This window comes from Betta splendens, chromosome 4 (assembly GCF_900634795.4).
Source record: "Betta splendens chromosome 4, fBetSpl5.4, whole genome shotgun sequence".
Taxonomy (NCBI): Eukaryota; Metazoa; Chordata; class Actinopteri; order Anabantiformes; family Osphronemidae; genus Betta; species Betta splendens.
In genome coordinates, this window is record NC_040884.2 from 31,494,317 (window position 1) to 31,517,574 (window position 23,258).

General features: G+C 45.6%; 2 protein-coding genes across 6 annotated transcripts; both read left to right on the top strand.

Moving 5' to 3' along the window:
• The first annotated feature begins 315 nt into the window (after positions 1-315).
• lonp1 (lon peptidase 1, mitochondrial) lies at positions 316-8,228 on the top strand. Of its 3 annotated transcripts, XM_029148307.3 has the most exons (21): positions 319-832; positions 944-1,032; positions 1,216-1,335; positions 1,441-1,591; positions 2,592-2,705; positions 2,868-2,929; positions 3,599-3,728; positions 4,096-4,179; positions 4,269-4,337; positions 4,472-4,623; positions 4,718-4,856; positions 4,930-5,108; positions 5,201-5,288; positions 5,433-5,555; positions 5,738-5,854; positions 5,938-6,078; positions 6,158-6,323; positions 6,401-6,487; positions 6,558-6,685; positions 6,833-6,997; positions 7,752-8,228. In XM_029148307.3, exons 1-21 carry the CDS (start codon positions 362-364, stop codon positions 7,905-7,907), a joined length of 2,931 nt encoding a protein of 976 aa, XP_029004140.1. In that variant the 5' UTR covers positions 319-361; the 3' UTR covers positions 7,908-8,228. The 3 variants fall into 3 exon arrangements, 1 of the variants encoding a protein (XP_029004140.1); XR_008694310.1 differs by lacking the exon at positions 7,752-8,228 and having other exon boundaries at positions 316-832; positions 6,376-6,685; positions 6,833-6,854; XR_005897502.1 differs by lacking the exons at positions 6,833-6,997; positions 7,752-8,228 and having other exon boundaries at positions 316-832; positions 6,376-6,487.
• Positions 8,229-8,365: 137 nt separating this feature from the next.
• On the top strand, positions 8,366-22,841 carry LOC114854162 (leucine-rich repeat-containing protein 24-like). 3 transcript variants are annotated; one of them, XR_008694311.1, is made up of 9 exons: positions 8,366-8,849; positions 9,746-9,929; positions 10,029-10,115; positions 10,404-10,595; positions 10,673-10,841; positions 12,055-12,317; positions 12,424-12,969; positions 13,303-14,206; positions 20,268-20,400. XR_008694311.1 is itself a non-coding variant. In XM_055507649.1 (8 exons), the coding sequence occupies exons 2-8, from the start codon at positions 9,765-9,767 to the stop codon at positions 20,433-20,435; spliced, it is 1,590 nt and encodes a 529-aa protein (XP_055363624.1). In that variant the 5' UTR covers positions 8,366-8,849; positions 9,746-9,764; the 3' UTR covers positions 20,436-22,841. The 3 variants fall into 3 exon arrangements, 2 of the variants coding, with proteins under 2 accessions (XP_055363624.1, XP_029004146.1); XM_055507649.1 differs by lacking the exon at positions 13,303-14,206 and having other exon boundaries at positions 20,268-22,841; XM_029148313.2 differs by lacking the exon at positions 20,268-20,400 and having other exon boundaries at positions 13,303-16,976.
• Positions 22,842-23,258: the final 417 nt, after the last annotated feature.

The window sequence follows — 23,258 nt, forward strand, 5'->3', positions numbered from 1 at the left end:
GCAGCTAATACAGGTCTAGATTAAAGTCCAAGTACAATGTGAATGAAAAGCATACTACTTATTCCATATTTTGAATGTCTATTTCATTGTCATTAATTACAATACAATTCCATGTATAGTCTGGTCTTTGCAGGTTTATACAAAAAAAGCATTAATTCCACTGTGTACTAAGTACAGGTAATGGCAAGGTTAAATCTGCCTCACAAATAATGTAAATATAACTAGACTCCAACATGTACCACGTGCTCTGGTAGATTCGGCGGCACGGCAGCTGCCTCACTCGCCTGTGTTCGAGCAACATTACGTCATAAACAGTTGACGGAAGTACCCTAGTGAAACGGAGAGAAAGCTCCAGATCAACATGGCCACCGGCGTGATGATGCTCAGCGCGGTCCGACAGCTGCAGAGAATTCCGGTCGTGGTGAAGTGGAGGTGGCTCGCGACCGGCGCGTCTGCCCCGTTACGGCTGCAGTCCCAGCGCTTGTACACCTGCGCCAGGGGGCTACACGTGTCCAGCAGATCTGCCCGGGCGTTGCGGACCGGAGCCGTTCTCGGTAGTCACACAGGCATGCTGGCACCGACCTCAGGACTCTCCATGCTTTACGAGAGGGCGTTCGCTAACCGGGCCAGCGGTGCGGGCTTCTCTGGGGAGGACGGCGGTGACAGTGCAAGCTCGGGGGGAGACGAGTCAGGGGGAGACGAGGGCGCGACCTATGGCGCCCCTCAGATGACTGCTCTGACCCCCATGATGGTTCCGGAGGTGTTTCCCAATGTACCGCTGATCGCTGTGAGCAGAAACCCAGTGTTTCCCCGCTTCATCAAGATCATAGAGGTGAGGATGATGTAACCTTACACAAGCGACCACACGATGCCACACTGCTCCTTGTGTTTACTCGGTTCTGGCCCGATTAAATGTATGTGATGTGTCCCCTGTCCCCGTCAGGTAAAAAACAAAGTGCTGATGGAGCTGCTGAGGAGGAAGGTCCGTCTGGCGCAACCATATGCTGGGATTTTCCTGAAGAAAGATGACAAGTAGGTGTGAGTGTGCCTCATTCCCTCCAACCAGTTAAATTACAGATCGTCTCAGTTAAGTCATTGTGTGGCTTCATCACTCGGAGGTTTTGTATCTGATGCAACCTTGTGTCTGTACTAACCAGCGACAATGTGTGCCGAGAGCTTGATGCTGCCTTCTGTGCATGTCTTGTGTACTTGCAGTAATGAGTCCGATGTCGTGGAATCTCTGGAGTCTATCTACTCAATAGGCACTTTTGTTCAGATCCATGAGATGCAGGACCTGGGGGACAAACTGCGGATGATTGTCATGGGCCATCGCAGGTTAGAAATTGTGTTGCTGCTGGTTGGTTGAAATACAAATATGCACTGTGTTCTACATGCCTCACTGTAGACCTGGCTAGATATGCATGTGCACTCCTCTGTCAGGATCCACATCACCAGACAGCTGGAGGTGGAGCCTGACGAGGACATGATGACCGCTGTGTCTGAGTCTGAGTCCACGCCTCTGCCCAAACGTAAGGGTAAACGAAGCAGCAAGGACCAGCCGGAATCTTTGATGGACTCGCTACAAGACAAGGTCTGCACAAGAACCTTCCCCTTCTACGTTTCCACTTCCTGTATGTTACTCAGACACTGGCAACCAGTACATGCAGCCGAATAGTGTTTCAGGCTCAAGCCTCAGGAGGAATTTTTTCTTGGATACATCACGATAGATAGATAAGGTCGGAGAGCAGACAGTGAGACTGTAAGGTGGTGGGGGGGTGCATCTGCATCAGTGTAGTGAAGTGTTGTTTATAGAAGTATGACCGAGGCCGACCAAGATGTTTACATGCTAGTCCAACAGTTGTCCTTGAAGGAAGCCACAACAAGGGAAAGAGAATAGACAGAGGCACAGCTGGTGAGCTAGATTGGACCCGGGAAGGGAGGGGTGAGGGAGAAGGGACAGAATAATACATAGCCAATTCTAGTGCATTTTGACAATCCACGACTAATTTGTCTACATCAATACTTCAATCGGTCGGAGGCTTCATCGCCTCCTGTGTGGTCACCCGTGACATCTCCTCAAGTCTGTCAGACAAGGCTGTCACCATACTAACCAAGTGTTCAGTCTGTCTGCAGATATCATTCGTCTGTCTCTTGTCTTCTTCCAAACGGGCTGAGAGCTGCAATCCGGGCATCCAAATTCCACAGCAGGTGGACACGCCAATGAGCCGGCCGCAGATTTTCCAATCTTCCAATAAAGCAGGGCACCACCAAGGCCAATCATGAGCAACTGTTATCAAAGTCCAAAATATGAATCGATCCTCTGCATCTTTGGACAGAGGCTCCATGTTCAGATCAGGGTGCTCAGAAAAGACAGGAAAAGGACACTGCAAAAGTAGAGCAAAAGTAGAGTGGAAGCAGAGAGAAAACACGTCTGCACTCCTCGATAGGCGGAAGTACAAAAGTAGTCATTTCATTGATGTACTAGGTCAGAACACAAGCTGTGCATCACCGTACGTCCTCTTGCTGTTATCTTCATCACTGTCTTCATCATAATTCCTGTTGAAGTTAAAGATAACTCTGCTGTTGATCAGATTTCAGAAACAGACCTGGGTCCTGAACTACAACCCCTGCCCTCATCCAACATTCTAATGGTTGAAGTGGACAATGTTCAACATGAACAGTTTACTGTAACAGAGGAAGTCAAGGTAAAGACCTAATGCCAGACCACGGATGCAGCTTTCAGTGCAGCATATAGTGGACAGGTTTATTCACAGTGAACATGCTATATGATGCACTTTGGTCAGGACATGGACTGGAATTCACTAAAGACCAATGCCGTTAAATCTGTGCTCAACTGTGCTCCGCAGGCTCTGACAGCAGAGATTGTGAAGACCATCAGGGACATCATTGCACTCAACCCTCTCTACAGGTCAGTCCTGACGAGTGAAAAAACAAATGTACAGTCTCAAATTCTGCTCTACACAATGAGCAGATGACTGTCTTAGCATCTGTGTTTCAACACAGTCCAAAAGAGCTCATGGAAAGCACAGAGTCTTTTATAAACTACTAAGAAATGGTTTTCTACTAAATGAATAAAGACATTTTATTAAGTACGTAGTAAATATTGTATTATTACACACTAAATGCAGCACTTGCGTTGCCATAAGGGGGTAGCTCTGATATTATCATTATACTTTACTCTAACTTCACTCACTTAAATGGTGACAGCTCACCTGACCCCACTCAAACTGTCTCTTCAGAGCTGACCAGTCTGTGAATGTCAGTATTTGGTTTCCTTTCTTATTTTATCTTATCTTGGCTCACAATCATGAGGGATGAAAAATCCGTCACCCATTGTAGATGAGGCGATGGAGAAACAGAGCTGGCTGCTACATGATGGAGCACCTGCTTGTGTCAGGCATGAGACCAGGAAATGTGCTGAAGTAAAAGTATAGAACTAGTTTTAAAAATGTTGCAAAGTTAAAGATGAAGGAAATATAAAACATAAAGTACAGATAACTCTAAAACAAACACTGAAGTACTGTACTGTTAAATGTTACTCTGCCCCTGTCTTTCTCTTTGTCTCTGTCTTTCTCAGAGAGTCGGTCCTTCAGATGATGCAGGCTGGTCAGAGAGTGGTGGATAATCCTATTTACCTCAGCGACATGGGAGCAGCTCTGACGGGAGCTGAGTCACATGAGCTACAGGATGTCCTGGAGGAGACCAATGTGAGCATTCTATGCATTTGTAGACTCTGTTAGAGACTGTTTCTTCTAATCTGTGCTTCTCTTTTAACCCTGGTCAAACAAAAATGAATGTTAATTAAAATCAAAGTATTTTCTACTGAAACACTTAGTTACTTTAATAATATTAGTCAGTGAGTATTTGCTTGATAAAAGGAGCCTTTTTGTCTTAATCCACATCCAGTGATCTGACAATCTTGTTTTGAATTTTTAATTTTAAAGCCTGAGTAGGAGTAGATGTAATAAATGGACCCGCTGCTCCCCTGAGCGTGTCCATTCATCTGTTTACACGTTCACTGGGGAAAAAAAACAAGGAAACAACATTTATTGTGGTGTCTTTGAAACCTTGCAGATCCCAAAGCGTCTCTACAAAGCTCTGTCTCTGCTGAAAAAGGAGTACGAGCTGAGTAAACTGCAACAGCGACTGGGCCGAGAGGTCAGAGATCACTACCAGACATGGTGAGAGGAGTCTGCTCCACTCATCATTCTTTCATCCTGTCACCTGCCTCTCTGCTCTGCCTGCAGGTGGAGGAGAAGATTAAACAGACCCACAGGAAGTACCTGCTACAGGAGCAGCTGAAGATCATCAAGAAGGTACAGCACAGTCACACATAGCATTAGCCTTTTCCTCTTGTGCCACACCACTGCATCCGCATAGTCACTTGGGATTTCAACCCCTTGTCCAGTGTCCCAGGATTGTAACTCCATTCGTGTGTTTGCATGTTTAGGAGCTGGGTCTGGAAAAGGAGGATAAAGAAGCAATAGAAGAGAAGTTTAGAGAGCGACTTAAAGACAGGAGTGTCCCGCAGCACATAATGGATGTCATTAATGAGGAACTCAACAAGCTGGGACTGCTTGATAACCACTCATCAGAGTTCAAGTGTGTCTCGTGAAAATGAGTTGGCTTAAACTATTACACTATTACTGTTTAGTTGACTGTAACACACAGCCTGCTAAGAGCATCTCTGTTTCAGCGTGACCCGTAACTACCTGGACTGGCTGACCAGCATGCCATGGGGCACCAACAGTGAGGAGAACCTGGCACTGGAGAGGGCAAAAGAGGTTTTAGAAGAAGACCATTATGGGATGGATGACGTTAAGAAGCGCATACTGGTTAGTCATAGTGCAGCAACATGTGCACACAATCTGTCAGATACAGTGGAGCAGAATGTCTGTTGTTGTGCAGGAGTTCATAGCAGTGAGCCAGCTGCGGGGCTCCACCCAGGGGAAGATCCTGTGCTTCTACGGTCCTCCAGGTGTAGGAAAGACCTCTATCGCCCGCTCAATAGCCAGAGCCCTCAACAGGCAGTACTTCAGGTTCAGCGTGGGAGGCATGACCGACGTAGCGGAAATTAAAGGACACAGGTGTGGAAGGCCACGCCATTAGAGTTGTCTGTGATGTTTACTGCCCCACTAGTGTGACAAACCAATATTTAACACGTCGTAATTGTGTCCAGGCGGACATATGTTGGAGCAATGCCAGGGAAGGTTATCCAGTGTTTGAAGAAAACCAAGACTGAGAACCCTCTGGTACTGATAGATGAGGTCAGTCTTAGTGGATGAAACATAGCTCTAACACAACTGAAGTGAAGCATCAGTATTTATGTAACTCTGTCCTGAGTTATAGTCAATTAGTTTTTGTCTTATTTGTAAATGCTGAGGGTTTTAATTGCAATGCATCTTTTGCAGGTGGATAAAATGGGTCGTGGTTACCAGGGCGATCCTTCCTCTGCCCTGCTGGAGCTTCTGGACCCTGAGCAGAATGCCAACTTCCTGGACCACTACCTAGATGTTCCTGTGGATCTATCAAAGGTGACGTGCTACCTGTCCACCAATCTGCGATATCCCAAATATTTAGGAAGGATTAATAAAACAAAAAAAAAGAATAAAAATAAGACTGACTAATTGGGAGAAATAGGTGACGAGCTGTCTGTGCTAATAAAGAAATGTATCAATGCAGCTTTTTCTAAGCCCCATTCTTTTTCTTTATAAAGGTTTTGTTTATCTGCACGGCCAATGTGGTCGACACCATCCCAGAGCCTCTCAGAGACAGGATGGAGATGATCAATGTTTCTGGATATGTGGCACAGGAGAAGCTGGCCATTGCTGAGGTATTGCCCACCTCGGGTCTTTGTAAATTATATATTTCTTGCTAGCACATTGTGTGTTAACTTCATATTCTATGTCTGCCTAGCGCTACCTTGTCCCTCAGCTCCGTGCTCTGTGTGGTCTGACTGAAGAGAAAGCCTCCATCTCACCCGATGCTCTGAGTCTGCTCATCAGACAGTACTGCAGAGAGTCAGGGGTCCGGAACCTGCAGAAGCAAGTCGAAAAGGTAAAACACTGCCTTCAACGTCTCCAGGTGTCACGTCACCAAATCGGCTTTCCTCATGGTTTGTCATCATCTGTGTCAGGTTTTCCGTAAGGTGGCATTCTGTATTGTCAGCGGTGGACAGACCACTGTGAATGTGACGCCTGAAAACCTGCAGGAGTATGTTGGGAAGCCTCTTTTTACAGTGGATCGCATGTATGACGTCACACCACCGGGTGTTGTTATGGGGCTGGCTTGGACTGCTCTGGGTAACAAACACGTGTGCACACACACCCAAAATGAAACCTACACCCCTGATAGTCTTCCCTTGTTTTGTCGTGTGCAGGGGGATCAACAATATTTATTGAAACTTCACTGCGGCGTCCCTCTGGAGGAGCAGACCCTAAAGGAGAGGGTTCCCTGGAGGTCACAGGTCAGTAAGGAAGACAATGAACCAAGTCACACCTTACTCTGATGTTGGCTGTGTTGGTGTTGCTGTACAGGTCAACTGGGAGACGTTATGAAAGAAAGCGCCAAGATTGCTTCAACATTTGCGAGATCCTTTCTGAGGACCAAGGACCCAGACAACAACTTCTTGGTCAACTCCCACCTGCACCTGCATGTCCCTGAGGTGACCATGATGATGCTCTGCTAAAAATAGATTATTTGCTGTTATGTAGGATTTTCCTGACTTTAATCTGAAAAGCTCTTGTAAAAGTTTGATTCTATGCTCCCCATTCTGCAACACTTATTTTTACTATTCTGTCTTTTTTCCTAGGGGGCCACTCCTAAGGATGGACCTAGTGCGGGCTGCACTATTGTCACGGCACTGTTGTCCCTGGCAATCAACCAGCCCGTTCGTCAGAATGTAGCCATGACTGGCGAGGTGTCATTGACTGGCAAAATACTGCCAGTTGGCGGAATCAAGGAGAAAACCATTGCTGTAAGGCCTAGAGAGACCCCCCCCCACACACACACAGATCTCTTGTGTCACTGCTCTGTTACCATTCAATGTTCTGGTAAACATGGGGCAAAAATGTTAGAACCACCTCGTGAAGCAGTGGATCACAAAGATGATGGTGGATGCTCATCTTATAAGATCAAGGCCAACGCATTTCAGGAAAACATTATGTTAAGATTATGCTTGAACTTGGATCTTCATTGTGGAGGTATAAGCTAGATCAAAGCCAGACCAGGAATCATGACTTCTGCAGGTCTGTGTTTGGGTCCAAGGTGTTAAATTGCTCCTTAACAAAGATTATGTCGAAATTTTTGAAAGATAATTTGAGGAAATCAAAACAGAAAGCTGAGCAGTCACCCACAGCACACAACCAGAGTTTTCTTTTGAAGGACTGAAGAATCTTTGTCCTGTGTGTATAGACAATGTATCACAGACTCTTAATTAGAAATCAGTAAAATGTAAACTTTATTTTAACTGTGTCATATAGCAGTAAATGGTCTTTATTTTATGACAACTAGTCTTACTACACATTTGAGTTATGCTGAGCCAGTCTTGAGCTGCTGAACTGCAGTTATCTCCTCATTCTCATGAAGCTGTTCTGGCTCATTTTCCACTGTACATGTCCAGTCAAGCAGTGCGTTGGCAAATACCTGTCAATTTGTTGTTTAGTTGCTAATTGTAATGCTATTGTGGTTTTTCATCCTGAACTGTGACTGCATTGTCCTTTTGCTGGCAGGCCCGTCGTGCTGGTGTGACCTGCATCATCCTGCCAGCTGAGAACAAGAAGGATTTCTCTGACCTGCCAGACTACATCACCAACGGCCTGGAGGTCCACTTTGTGGATCACTACAGCCAAATGTACCCACTTGTGTTTCCAAAGAGACAGCTGTAGCCTGCTGTCAAGCACAGCCTAAAAGCTAGACTTGTAAACATGCTACCAGTGTGGAAGACTGTGACGCCCTTCACTGGTGTTTCAGCCTCCACAGCACCATAATGTTAAGGAGCATATCATCACACCCAACTGTTGCTGAGATGGTCTTGGTGACACTAATGCCATCAAAGGAGATGATCATCAGTGAGCAGATACTGGCTGCCAGGCAGCTGTTTCCCCATAGCTCTTTGTTTACAGGGCTGTGGATGGACCTTTTCATAGATGTTATTGATTATATATGATAATATTCAAATAAATAAACATGTATGTTCTCTAAATGCACCTATTTTATTAGGTCTAATGTGTTTCCTGACTTCATGTTTCTGCATCTCTTAAACCACAGGGTAATTTTGATGGATAGGAGATAAAACGGAACCTGTGGTTGGGTAATACTTAAACATGCTAGATGAAGTCAATAAATGCTAGTGTGTGAATTGAAATTATGTTAACGTGATTGAGAAAATTGTTTCTGTCTATGTATATGTAATAACGTCGGTATTTTCGCTTTTATTCTGAAGATCTCCGGCCGGAACTGGCCGATTTACCTTGGTGCTGCTGGAGGAATAGCTAACTTGTCAGGTGTCCTCCTAAAATAAGCACATCGGGCTGAAAGAAACGAGGCTGCGCTGCGGGAGCAGAGTCGGTGAACGTTAAGGTTTTGACAGATATCTGACCCGGTTCGGGCCAGCTCACGTTCGGAGCCGTACAATCTTCTGTTGGACGCTCCTTGCTGCTTCCAGGTTTGCGTCGGGCCCGTTGCCCTCTCCGCATTGAGGAAATCTCCATCACTCGCCGCTTGGCTCCATCTTCACCGAGCGCACGTTGAAACAGTTTGCGTCCTGTTAGTGAACCGGAATAAGCAGCATCCAGACAGACTTCCAGTCTGTGCGTCTCCTCGTTCAGGTAGGATCTGTCAGCTCAGGCTGCTACGGGAGGTTGGTGACACACAGCTAGGATGTAGCTTCACAAGGTGCAGCTCGTTGCCATGGGTACTGGTGGGGTTGTTACTTGTTCCGTCTGTGCAGGGGGAGACACCAACACGGTGTTAAAAGTGGATTTCAGGGCAGCTGAGCAGTCAACGTGTAGAATGAAAGTGGATGAATAAACTAGGTCATTCACTGCATTCCACTTTGGGTTGGAGGTTTCAGGTTTGTAATGTGGAGTTCTGGTTACATCATCCACACGTGCTTCCAGATGTTTCGTTTTGGTGTTTCTTTTTGTGTGTTTTCTTTTTTTCTTATTTGTTTTTTGGTGTTTTCTTTGTTTATTGAAACAACGAAATTAATACACAAATTCACAATCCACAGTACACAATTCAATAAATAAAAATTGCATTTTTACCTGCTGCCAGTTCACTGTAGTGTGATTCTGTTCTCAGCTATTTGTTTGTCCTGATAACTTTCTTTGGCTCCAGTTGTTGTAAAATAATAATGTGGATGTTATATTGGTGTAATTGTATAACAGATGTTCAGCAGTTCCTTCACTCTATAATGCTGTGGTACATGTACGCTTCACAGCAAGGAAAAGCCCTGTAGCTCCTGATGCAGGTCTTTAGCTCAGATTGTGGGATTATTGCTACATTCACGCACATTATTGTAGATCAATGATTTTATTGCATTTGTGGTTACATAATTTAGGTGTATGAAGACTTCATACAGATGTGGGACGTACAACTTGATAGCCAACATTTCATTAAGTTTGATTAACCTGACAGTTGCTCAGCAGTAGTTGCTGGTGACACACGTTCATGAACAGGATGTATAAGTCACCGCTGGTTAACTGTCCTCTCCTCATCCCAGTGCTGCCTGCTGTAAGGTGATGGCTGTTTTCTTGGTGCCTGTCTCCTTGCTGCTTCTCTCCATCCACACTGCCAGTCACGCGTCTCCTTCCTGCCCTGTCAGTTGTCGCTGCTACAGCCTCACAGTGGAGTGTGGCTCCACCAGCCTGAGGGACGTCCCCAAACACGTCCCCCCATCAACACAGGTGGGTATATGGTTCCGAAATCGCTACAGATCAGCACTGACACCCTTTTGAGTTTATTCTTTAGGCTGCACACCTTCACCTTCTTCATTTATCCTCCAGACCATCTTCCTGCAAGACAATCTAATTGGTCAGATCCGTCGACAGGACTTCTCTCTGCTGAGGCATCTGCACTACTTGTACCTTCAGGTAACAGACAAACACACGTTTATGACCTTGGTGAGTTGTTTTTGGCTTATTGTCTGCACTATGAACTTTAATGTCATCTTTAAAAAGCATCTATTGGAATGTTAATAGGGGAAATGGTTGCATTGTCAAAGTTTCGCCTCTTTTCTTATGGCCCCTCTGGGCTTTGAATCTGTGGTAAATAGTCACTTCTGGTGTGGAAAGGATTCATTATTTGTCTCCGTGGGACCTTGATTCTTTACTCCCTAAACATGAGTTGTTAACATATAGGATGCTCTCTTCCTCCTTTAGAACAACACCATCTCAGCAGTAGAGCCCAGATCTTTTCAGAACCAGGGGCAGTTGCTGGAGCTGGCCCTGAATGGGAACCAGATTCATCTGGTAACGCCTGACATGTTTCAGGGACTTGAACATCTCCGTATTCTTTACCTGTCTAGAAATGACATTACTCGTCTGCTGGACTACACCTTTCGCGGTCTTCAGGTGAGGGTTGATAAAGTGTGTGAAGGTTGTTTAGTCTAACATTGTTCTGTTGTACATAAGTCTTCTTCACGTTGCAGCGTCTGCAAGAGCTCCATTTACAGCACAACAGTATAGAAGTGTTAGCAGACCAGGCTCTGTCAGGCTTGTCTTCTCTGGCTTTGCTGGACCTGAGCAGGAATAACCTTCACAGCATGGGCCCTGCATCCCTCCGGCCTCTGGTCAGCCTGCAGGTGCTGCGAATCACAGGTGAGACTGGAGAACATAGAGAACAGCTAAAACACGCAGAAAACACAGAAATGCTGACTTACCCCTCTGGACTACTGGTTTAGATGCCAGCACAAAGGTTTTTTCTTATTGATCTATTGTGACTAAACACACTGAACATCTGTTAAAGCCTTAGTCTATTGCTGGTTGATCTGTTTGAACCTGTCTCAGTTCAGTCAGACTCTACTGTGCCAGGCTCTGCGTAGGTCATCCGGCAGCTCTTTGATTGATTTAGGTATTAGAAAGGTCTGGTGATGTCATGTTTATCTTAGAGTTCTTGATGTTCGCTTCCTCTGTGTCTGATGCTGTTCATTGGTCTGTAATATATATATGATGATGAGCAGTGTGAACATGTGACACCCTGACTCCTATAACTCAGACTCCTATAACTATGACTCTAATAACCCAAATTCCTATAACCCTGATTTCTATAAGCTCGACTCCTACAACGCTGACTCCTATAACCCCGACTCCTATAACTCTGACTTCGATAACTGTGACTCCTATAACTCTGACTCCTATAACCCCGACTCCTATAACCCTGACTCTTATTACTCTGACTCCTATAAGTATAATTCCTATAAGCCTGACTCCTATAACCCCAACTCCTATAACTCTGACTCCTATTACCCTGACTTCTGTAAACTCGACTTCTATAACACTGACTCCTAAAACCCAGACGCCTATAACTCTGACTCCTATTACCATGACTCCTATAACCCTGACTCCCATAACTTTGAGTCCAATAACCCGAATTCCTATAACCCAGACTTCAATAAAGTCGACTTCTATAAGCTCGACACCTACAGTATAACGCTGACTCCTATAACCCTGACACCTATAACTCTGACTCCTATTACCCTGACTCTTATACCTTTGACTCCAATAACCCGAATTCCTATGACCCTGACTTCTATAAGCTGGACTCCTACAATGCTGACTACTATAATGCTGACTCCCATAACTCCGACTCCTATAACTCTGACTTCTATAATTTTGACTCCTATAACTCTTAACTCCTATAACTACAATTCCTATAACCCTGACTCCTATAACCCCGACTCCTATAACTCTGAATTCTATAAACATCACTCCTAGAACTTTGACTCCTATAACCCTAATTTCTATAAGCCTGACTCATAAACTTGACACCTATAACTATAACTCCTATACCCCTGACTTCTCCCTGCTGTAGATAATCCGTGGCGCTGTGACTGTGCTCTGCACTGGCTGAGGAGCTGGATTGATGAGGCAGGCCAACGGCTGCTCAGCTCTGCAGAACGTCGCCTGGTGTGTACCGAGCCTCCACGGCTCTCCCACCTCAGCCTGGTAGAGGTTCCACTCAATAGCCTGGTGTGCATCCCTCCTCTGGTGCAACTGGAGCCCAAGAGGTTGGCCGTGCACCTGGGTGAAAGCCTCAGGGTGTCCTGCCACGCTTCAGGTTACCCTCGGCCTCAGGTAATGTCAGAATTCAAGTCTGATATGAACCATCATCATAAAACATCTACATTTACCCAAATATGGAATCTGTGACTATGTTATTACGAACCTCTGTAATGTCCAGGTGACATGGAGGAAGGCCTCCCCAGGTAAAGTCATGCTGTCTCCCAGAGGCCTGGTTCAGGAGCTGGGTGCTGCAGGAGGTGGTGTGGAGGGGGCAGAGGAGCCGTCCGAGGGCAGAGTCAATGACGGCGAGCGCTTCGACCCAGACACCGGCAGTGGCATGCTGTTCCTCAGCAACGTGACTGTGGCTCATGCTGGCTTCTATGAATGTGAGGCTTGGAATGCAGGGGGCGTGGCCAGGGTGACCTTCCAGCTCGCCATTAACTCGTCCACATCCTCCTCCATTTGGGCCTCATGGTCCCAGGTCTCTGTGCCGTTCTCCCCCACGTGGCCCCGTCTGAGGAGCTACGGCCCGGCTCAGGGCTCAGACGTGAGCCGTGAGCCCCTGTATGCACTGGGCAGCATGGCCTTTAGTGCTCTGGGAGCTGCCACTCAAACTGCCATCGCTGTAGGCATTTCCCTGCTGGCTCTGACGGCCCTGCTGTTAGTTGCCATGATCTACAGCCGACACCACCAACAAGACAAGGAGACTGACCCGGCTGAGAAGGTGTGTATTTCTAGAAAAAACAGCATGTAGACCCGAACATCTGAAGTACCCAACATACTAAACAAGCGCATCAATTGAATTTAGACAAACAGGATGGTTTGGTTAATATAATGCAAAAATGCAGAGTCTGTTTTGTATGTACCTGAGGTCTTTAGGACTTGCTAATTTTCCCAAAATGGGTAGATTTAGCATTTGCACATCAGACTGACAGAACCCTGGACCACACAGAATATGTAGGTATATAACACTGTGTTTGAGTAACGCTGGTGTCTTTGGGTTTTACGTGATGTGCAGCAGTGACATTTCTATTCGTGTTGCTGTCGATGCCTGCAGGAGGAGAGCATCTTATATGTTAATGACTACTCTGATGGGCCCACCACCTTTGCTCAGTTGGAAGAGTACCGGGATGAGCGTGGCCACGAGATGTTCGTCCTCAACAGGGCTAAACCTGTCCTGACTCCGGCCATGTTCACTTCCAACCTGGGCCCCACCCCGCCCGATGTCTCCAGCCACACTCTGTCCTCGGGGCCTGGTCAGATCATAAGTCCCACATTAACCCCCAAAAAACAGCAGCAGCAGCAGCAGGAGGATGTACGAACCATGAGGCGGATGGCAGGGGAGGGAGGGGAGGCTGAACCTGTGATTACATCAGAGGCCGAGGGGATGTTGCTGAATCACACAGGCCTGTTCATTGACTCTCAGATTGCCTATGAGATCCACTGCTAAATAGGACCCATCTTCAAAAATGAAGACACTGGTTTACAACAAACTTCCTTCAGGGTGCAGCGCCTGAATTTTGACACAAAGGACTCAGCCCAATGAAGGATGTATTGTCTAAAAGAATCTACAGGGATGGAGAAGGTCTACAGAGGTGTGCTGTCCTGCATGATGCCATGGTGGCGGCACATCAGATGTCCTCCACTTAGTAGTGTGTGGACCCAGTGTACCTCTAATTGCTCAGTGTCCATCAGAACTGCTTTGATCTTACATTCCTTATCACAGCTTTAAAGCCGTCCTCTCCAAAGCTTGTTGCTTCTTTGTTTCTGAGTTAGCTAAAGGACAAACCGTGCAATCGTTCACTCACCAAGCATGTTCAAGAGTCTTTAAGATTATTAAGGTGAGAATGTCAGACTGTGCAGATCATTGAAAGCTGGACAGCATCAGCACGCTTGGACAACTTATTTAAAGGTCATGGATGAATCATCATGAAGAGACTCAACCCATATTGGATATGAGTGTAAGTGGCAGCTTTTTAGGATGTTTCTGTTGGACAATAAGCCATGGCGTTACTTAATCTGGGATGATATGAGCCTCCAGAAGTGGAGGGCATGAACTGAACACAGTGGAGTCACAGAGGGACTAGTAGGATGCAAGTGTAAAAGCCTAATTCCTGAAGAGCTGTAGCCTCAGTGAAGGTGGAGCTGCGTGCTTCATTCATGCTTGTTTGCAGTGACAGGGTTGGTCGTCTCCGCCTCCATAGTTACTGTTGCTACTGCTCGCTTCCACGATTCAGAGAGATATGCAGCTGTTCCTGCTGAAATATGATGTTCAAATCTTTAAACATAATTATTTACTGCATCATTTACTGTTCTATATGTAGCTGTAGTAGGTACCAGGAAACAAAGTCGATTTATTGTAGCCACATCTACATCCGGTGATTCAAAGTAAATGTGCTATGCCCAGAGGCTCCTCCCACTGTAGTCCCGAGTATAAATATGAAGTGTATTAAGCTGCTGCACAGTTTGATTTGGTGTAGCAGGATCAGTGGTTGATGCTGTGAGAGTTAGTTCAGTGTTCATCTGTTCAGCGTCTCAGCTTTCATGGGTAATTGGTTCAGATGATGCTTGGATGAATTTGTTTGTACAGTGAGTATTTAGGCTTTCCTCTGTTTCCAGTTTTCCAGGTTTTTCACGTTTCAAAGCAAGACTATTACATTTTATATTCGTTCACCTTATAGCGATAGAAGCCGGTGAATCAGGATGACATGGAGCTTCCGGTACAGGAACGTCTAGAAGCACAGCAGCACTTTTATGTTTTAGGTCCGTTTAACTTATTACAGTCTTAAATTTACTGTGTGTGTGTGTGTGTGTGTTTGTGCTTTATTTCTCTATTTATTGTCTGATTTGCAAATTGTCCCCATTCATAATCAGTTCTACATTTATAGGCTTTTCAGTATTTCACATTGTTCTGTCATTTCTTTTATTTTGAAAGGATTTGGAAGAAGTGTGGGGGGATAATTACTAAACTATAAAATAATCTCATTAAGTAGTGATATTTATTCAGTCAAAGCCAGAAATCTTAAAGTTAAAGTTTTACATTGCTGCTTTTATTTTAAAAGGATTTGGATAAGGTGTGAGCAATTGGTAGACTGTAAAGCATTCTTAATAATTACCCATTCAGAGGCCTAAAAGTGACTAAGCTAATAAATTGAATTGGTGCTTTTATTTTAAGAGGATATGAAAAAAGCGTGTGTACGTACTTTCTAAATTTTAAAATAGTCTTATTAAGTACTCATTAAGCAGTTGAAAGCAGACATTTTTAGCTAAAGATCTAGATTAGCGCTTTTATTTTGAAAGGATATGGTGGAAGCCTGTGCAAAAATATAACTATTTTTAGCTAAATATCTGGATTGGGGCTTTTGTTTTGAAAGGACCTGAGGAGCTGTGTGTGCTTAATAGCTAAACTGAAAATAGTTTTATTATCTAGTCACAATTACCCATTCAAAAGCAACAATGGTATTAAAAGCTGAAAATTTTGATTGGTGCTTTTATTTTAGAAGGATTCAGAGGACACATACTCCCAGAATTCACTGTGATAATAAAGGTTACAGTCTCAATACATTGAATGCTGTTGACAGCATTAAAGGAAAATGTCACTGATTTTCAATGGGGCCTTACCAAAACGACGTTGGAATGATAAGAAAGTATGTAAGAAAATCACTCAGGGACACTGAGATTTCTCTCTCCTTATATGCAGAATATTATATTATTCATTCCTCTGCAAAAGTCTTCTGACACCTCTCGGAAGACTTTTTTTTTGCTTCAGGCTCCCAGACTACACCTAGTTATCTCTTTACCTGCCCAAGCAATGGTGAGGCTGAGAGGGGGCGGAGCCAGCCTGCTGGAGCGCAACTGTTTGGTCCGCCATTGTTTTCCTCGCATACATACTTGTACAGCACTAATAGTCAGTGGCCGAAGGTCACACTGTAGATCATTTAGAAGACAACGAGTTCTACAGTAAAATGAGATATCGTGGTTAGTTGTATGACCCAGAGTACAGCGTTGACGAGTTACTCCGTTTAGGGGGACGGGGCGGCCCTGCAACAGACAGCTGAAAGCCAGGTGCATCATGTCCCTGCGCTGAAAGAAGCACAACTGAATCTAACAGAGAGCTTCAGGCATTGCTTTACATTTTTAACAAAAGGTTATATTTAGTGGAAGAGCTGGCAACAGCTGTCACACTATCAATATATTCACTCTTTATTATTGTGGGAGAGCTGGCAACAGCTAATTATGACTATTTAAAGACTGATAAACAGTTTGGTAATTACCCACACATGCTTTCCCTAAGTCCTTTCAAAATAAAAGCTACAATGCAATTTATTAGCTTTTACTGCACCGCTTTTGCCTTTGAATGGTTAATTATGACTATATAAAGACTAATTGACAGTTATGTAGTTACCCCCACACATTTCCTCTAAATCCTTCAAAATAAAAGCACCAATTCAATTCTTTATCTTAAATGGCAACATTTTGGGAAAATTTCTGGTTCTGACTGAATTATTACTAATCGTTAATGAGACTATTTTACAGTTCAGTAAATAACCTCACACACAATTATTATGGTGCTTTTATTCTGAATAGGCTTAATCTAAATCTCTTGCTTTGATAAAGCTATTTTTGCTTTTGAATGATAAATTATGACTATTTAATGACTATTTCATAGTTTTGCAATCACTCACACACAACCTCTCAATCATTTCAGAATAAAAGAAACAATATAATTTATTACCTTGAATGAGTTTTGGTTCTGACTGGTTAACGTTGTGAGTCTCCTCCCAACCTTAGAGGCCGAGCAAAGGCTCAGCAGGCTCCGAGCCTTTGCAGTGCTTGTTCGTTCACTGAGGAGCTGTTTCCTTCCAGGAACATCATTAACTGGGGGACTATTTAAGTGGAGGATGGAGACTCCTCCAGTTGTCAGTGTGTCATGGTGGACTCTCTGTTTGCAGATGTCTGGCTCCGGTGTCCGACTTCTTGTATGACGGTTGGTTTTGTTTGATTTGGATTGTGTACAGCCCCGCTACTTCTAATTTGACCACGTTTGTAGAAAAGTGTTGATACTGACTCTGTAGTGTATGTAGTCTTGTAAATTTTAATTTTACTTGCGCAGTGCAGTGACCTATTCTGTCCTGATTTTGGTTCTGTGGTTACTTCTGTTGAGCGTTATTTCTCTGTTTAGTTTGTTTGGTCCTGCTTTGCAGTGCTCCTCAGTTTTAGTTAGTGAACCTTTTCCCTACTCTGTAGTGACCCTCTGTTCAGTATAGTTATAATAAATATCATTTTGTATCTGCCATCCTTGCCTGTGACTGCTTGTGGGCTCTGTCCTGTCTGGTCTTGGGGGTGTTTGTAACAGTACACACTGACCAAACATGGACCCAGCAGCAGGAGAGGAGGCCTGGCAGGCTCCGAGCCTTTGCAGTGCTTGTTCGTTACTCGACAGCCCACGCACTACAGCCCGTGCTGAGGCCTTACATACTCTGCGGGAGATCGGCAGTGAATCAGCATTTTTAGATTCGATCCCGCCTTCCCAGGTTAGACTAGCCCCTCCCGACGAGTTTTACGGGGATGCCTCCCGTTGTTTTCTGACCGCGTTAAGGCTAAAGTTCAGAGTGGAAGCGGGGCTGTTTCGATCTGAAGGGGAGAAGGTGGCATACTGCATCTCTCTGCTGGGAGGCAAAGCGCTAGAGTGGGGTGCAGCAGAATCCGAGAACAACGCAGCCTGCGTCGCCATTTTCGAGGAATTCGCAGAGGAACTCACTTCACTGTTTAACCCCGTCGTGCATCGCAGAGTGGCAGCAGCCAAACTGTTCCACCTGTTTCAGGGACATTCCTGATTGATGGATTATGTGGTACAGTTCCGCACGCTGGCGGCCGAGTTGGATTGGAGACAAGAGACTTTGTGTGATCGTTTTTATGACGGTCTCGCGGAGGAGATCAAAAACGAGCTGGCAGGGTGCGTACTTCCGGATAGAAGTACGATCTTGTGGCACTGGCGGTGAACATCGGCCAGCGTTTCACGCAACGCGAGGCGGAGCGGGGAGCGCTGCGTCGCAATATCAGCCGACCTCCATCGGCAGCAGGGATTTCACACCGCAGCGGACACAGGCAGTTTCAGTCGTTCACGTCCACGTCATCCGTCTCCGCCCACCCGCCAGCTGCCAGGGGTTTTCCCCCAGGGCGCTCTCATGACAGAAAGGGAAGAGCCAATGGAGATCGGAAGAGGTCACCTAATGATAGAGGAGAGACAGCGTCGTTTCAACTCCGGACTTTGTTTGTACTGTGGGGGTTCGGGTCATCGCAACAACCAGTGCGCGTTAAACGGCAACGCTCTTCAGCCGGTGGAGACGTGCTGACAAGCTTCACCGTGAACTTAATCTCCCTCTCCAAACCATTGTTTCCAGCCACTCTGTCAGTACCCATGTCGGCGCGAGAGCTTCCCGTGTTTGTAGATTCCGGAGCTGAGGGAAGCTTCAAAGACAGACAACTTGCTCAAGAGCTGGGGCTCAGGCTGATTCCTGTACCAGACCCCATGGTGGTCCGAGCGCTGGATAAACAAGTCATTCACCGCATCACCCATCGCACGGCACCGGTGAGTTTGACTGTTTCGGGAAATCACAAGGAGGAACTTTCTCTTCATGTTTATGCTTGTAAGGAGGTGCCGGTGCTGCTGGGCATGCCGTGGTTGCGGACACACAACCCACACATCGACTGGGCGGCAGGGAGAATCGTGGGTTGGAGTTCGTTCTGTTTGGCAAATTGTTTACGGGCGGCGGGGCGGATCGTTAAGGAGCCTGGGGCTGAAACTAATGCGGAGATCGACTTGACCCGGGTTCCCGTGTGTTACCATAATGTGGAGGCCGTCTTTGATAAGGCCCGCGCTACTTCGCTTCCGCCTCATCGACCGTATGACTGTGCAATCGACCTCCTGCCGGGTTCCACACTGCCGAGGGGACGGATCTTCTCATTGACGAAACCGGAGCGGGATGCTATGGACCACTAAATAGCGGAGGCGCTCATCCGTCCGTCGTCATCACCCGCTGGAGCGAGGTTCTTTTTGTTAGGGAAGAAGGACAGCGGTCTCTGTCCCTGCATTGACTATCGGGGCCTTAACAAGATTACTGTATGTAACCGCTACCCACTTCCCCTCATTGCGTCCGCTTTTGAGCTTTTAGAGGGTGCTACTATTTTTACTAAGTTGGAATTACGTAATGCCTATCATCTTGTCCGCATAAGAGAGGGAGATGAGTGGAAGACTGCATTCAATACCCCCACGGGGCATTACGAGTATTTGGTCATGCCCTTTGGCTTGACAAACGCACCTGCAGTGTTCCAAGCTCTAGTAAATGATTTCCTGCGAACATGGTCAACAGGTTTGTCTTCGTATATTTAGATGACATTCTCATTTTTTCTAAAGACCCGCGACAACATGAGGTGCACGTGAGGGCGGTTCTGATGAGGCTCTTGGAGAACCAACTATTCGTTAAGGCTGAGAAATGTGAATTTCTCACGGCTAAGACTTCGTTCTTAGACTTTTGTTTGGAACCAGGAAAGCTGGCGATGGATCCGGGCAAAGTGACAGATTGGCCGGAGCCGAGAGATCGTAAGCAGCTGCAACTGTTTCTGGGGTTTGCCAATTTTTACAGGGGTTTTATAAAAAAACTGCAGCAAGGTGGCGGCTCCTCTTCATGCCCTCACCTCCTCTAAGGCTCTGTTCGTTTGGTCGGCGACTGGGAAGGGAGCTTTTGCGCTGCTGAAGTCTCGGTTTACGTCCGCGCCCATCCTCTGTCTCCCTGATCCTTAGAGGCAGTTCATAGTGGAGACGGATGCTTCCAGCACCGGAGTGGGGGCAGTTCTGTCACAATGCAGCGAACAAGACTGTAAGGTGCATCCGTGTGCGTTCTTTTCCCACAAACTGAACTGTGCAAAGAGGAAGTATGATGTGGGCAACCGGGAGCTGCTGGCAGTTAAGTTCAGCAGCTTCCTTGGATCGAATACGCTCACAATACTTTTCCTTCACAGGTGCTGGGATGTACCCCTTTTGAGGCTGGCTATGGCTATCAGCCCCCGTTGTTACCCTCTCAGGTCCAGGGGATGGACGGGTCGGTGGGAGCCTTCATCCAGAGGTGCAAGGCGGTTTGGTCGAGGACCCGCCACTTCCTTCTCCGCGGGAGAGGCCATATGGGCTAACCACCGTCGGTCTCAAGCTCCGGAGTATCGAGTCGGGGACAAGGTCTGGCTTTCCACCTCGAACCTGCAGCTGAAGGGTGCCAAGTGGAAATTGGCACCCAGGTTCATTGGACCGTTTGAGGTGACCAGGGTGGTCAACCCTGCGGCGATGAGATTGGCCCTCCCTCCCTGCCTTCGGATTCATCCTGTCTTTCACGTGTCTTGTTTGAAGCCGGTGGTGGACTGTGATCTGGCGCCCACCTCCGACCGCCCTCCGCCCGCCCGGGTGATCGATGGAGGTATGGCTTATACGGTGCGGGAGTTGCTGCGCTCCAGACGGCGGGGCAGGGGACTCCAGTACCTGGTGGAGTGGGAGGGCTATGGCCCGAAAACCGGCAGAGGGTGGCGCCAAGGCTCATTTTGGACAAGAGTCTCATCAGGGTCTTTCACCGGAACCATCCTGCGGAACCCTCTCAGGTCGCCGGGGGATGACCGTTGGGGGAGGGGCTCCGTTGTGAGTCTCCTCCCAACCTTAGAGGGCGGCACTGAGGAGCTGTTTCCTTCCGGGAACATCAGTAACTGGGGGACTATTTAAGTGAAGGATGAAGACTACTCCAGTTGTCAGTGTGTCATGGTGGACTCTCTGTTTGCATCTGTCTGTCTCCAGGCTCCGACTTTTTGTACGACGGTTGGTTTTGTCTGATTTGGATTGTGTACAGCCCCACTACTTCTAATTTGACCACGTTTGTAGAAAAGTGTTGAACCTGACTCTGTAGTGTATGTAGTCTTGTAAATCTCGGTTATATTTTACTTGCGCAGTGCAGTGACCTATTGTGTCCTGATTTTGGTTTTGTAGTTACTTCTGTTGAGCGTTATTTCTCTGTTTAGTTTATTTGGTTCTGCTTTGCAGTGCACCTCAGTTTTAGTTAGTGAACCTTTTCCCTACTCTGTAGTGACCCTCTGTTCAGTATAGCTATAATAAATATAATTTTGTATCTGCCATCCTCGCCTGTGACTGCTTGTGGGTTCCGTCCTGTCTGGTCTTGGGGGTGTTTGTAACAGTTAATTATTAGTTATTAAACTATTACACAGTTAAGCATTTAATAAGAAATACTTCAAATTAAAAAGCTATTCAGTTTTTTCATGATTGTCAGCAATGCACCTTAGTCAACTTTTTAATCTTTGACATCTTTTTACCTTTGTCAACTTTTGACCTTGGTCATCTTTTTAATTATCATCTTTTCAATAGCCATGTTTTTAATTGCCATCTTTTTAATAAATGTCATCATTTTAATCTAATTTAATTTAATTTAATTTAATTTAATTTAATTTAATTTAATTTAATTTAATTTAATTTAATTTAATTTAATTTAATTTAATTTAATTTAATCTAATTTAAAACTTTTTCAGCAGTCTTAATCAGCCTTTGGCATCTTTCCAGCAACAGTACAGCTCTCCCACGTAATTTCTCGAGAAATTACTTTTTCTAGATGATTGTGTGTTTGAATCAAGACATTGTTTTTAAGTCATAAATATTTAGAGTTTTTAGAAAGCCACAGATTCTTCATTTAGCCAAACCCCTCTTATTTTCTTTATCTGCTGTTAGTGGCTGGAAAAACAAGACGGTTGTCCCTTCCAAGAGACTCTCTGATGATAAGCGACTGGGCGATATTGCCTACAAAAGGATGAATTGTATTTAGTATTAGTATTAGAGATGCTGCCAGCCAGGCTAACGCATAGGCTAGCGTTAGCAACGTAAGCCAGCACTACTCCTGACAGTCCAAAACTCAAGCAGCAGCTCATAACTGTACTAAAGCTTTACAGCATTACAGCTGTCATGAGGAGTTAAAGACAGAATCTCTCACTTAAAAAAACAGGCCCACGCACTCTAGCTGTGACACACAGATTTCAAAAAGTATAAAAGATATCAATTAGAAAAATGGAAGCCCACTTCTTCTTAAAAATTCTATATTAATTGGCAAGTACGAAGGAAACATGCATAGATTCGTACTTAGTAGCAATTGATAAATCTGTACTTAAGCAGTTTTCTGCATTTGAACTCACGCCAGGTTTAGTAAGAAATCTACGCAAGTATATGTACGTGAGGTCCCTGGAGGCCCAGAAAGCCAGTGGCTCCACTGTATGGCATGAAGCGGAATGTCCAGTATTCTCCTACAGAACATCAGCTTGGTGGGAAACATCAGAAGGATGTTAGAAGGAAGGAATGTCTTGGGATTACCTGAACTATATTTATAAAATGCCTGAAGGACCTTAAGCCGCCAACGTCCCTGACATGAGCTTTACTGTCCTTGTGGCTTCATCCTGTGAGTCCAGCTGTTTGTGCAGTGATGGAAATACAAACCGCACCCTGTAAAATATTCTGTTGTTATTCTGTGTATTTGATTAAAGAGACACTGTTGTATCACATCTCCTGTTTTAATGAGTCAACCAATAACAGGCTAGATAGACTGTTCTTCAATCCCCTCCCCTGTACTCAGTCCTGCCCCAGCAAGTGATAATACAATGGAATTGATGACTAAAACCATTAACATTGTTTTATTGTTTTTAATTAAAAATGTTTTCACACCAGTAAACATAACAGAACAAATGTAGTTTTGCTGCTAGCATTTTGTGTTTGTAGCAGCACCCTGCTGTGGCCACGTGATGCAGCTTGAACCACAACAAACAGGTTCAGAGGGGTAAAGGTGCTCCTCATCCCCAGGCAGTGGGAACCAAGACTGAGTACAGGCTACAGGACACTTCCTTCACCCTTCTGGGGGGAACCAAGGTGTTCTCCTGGTTGACCTGGGCCTCTTTCTGCTGTGTTCTCTGAACTCCTCCTGA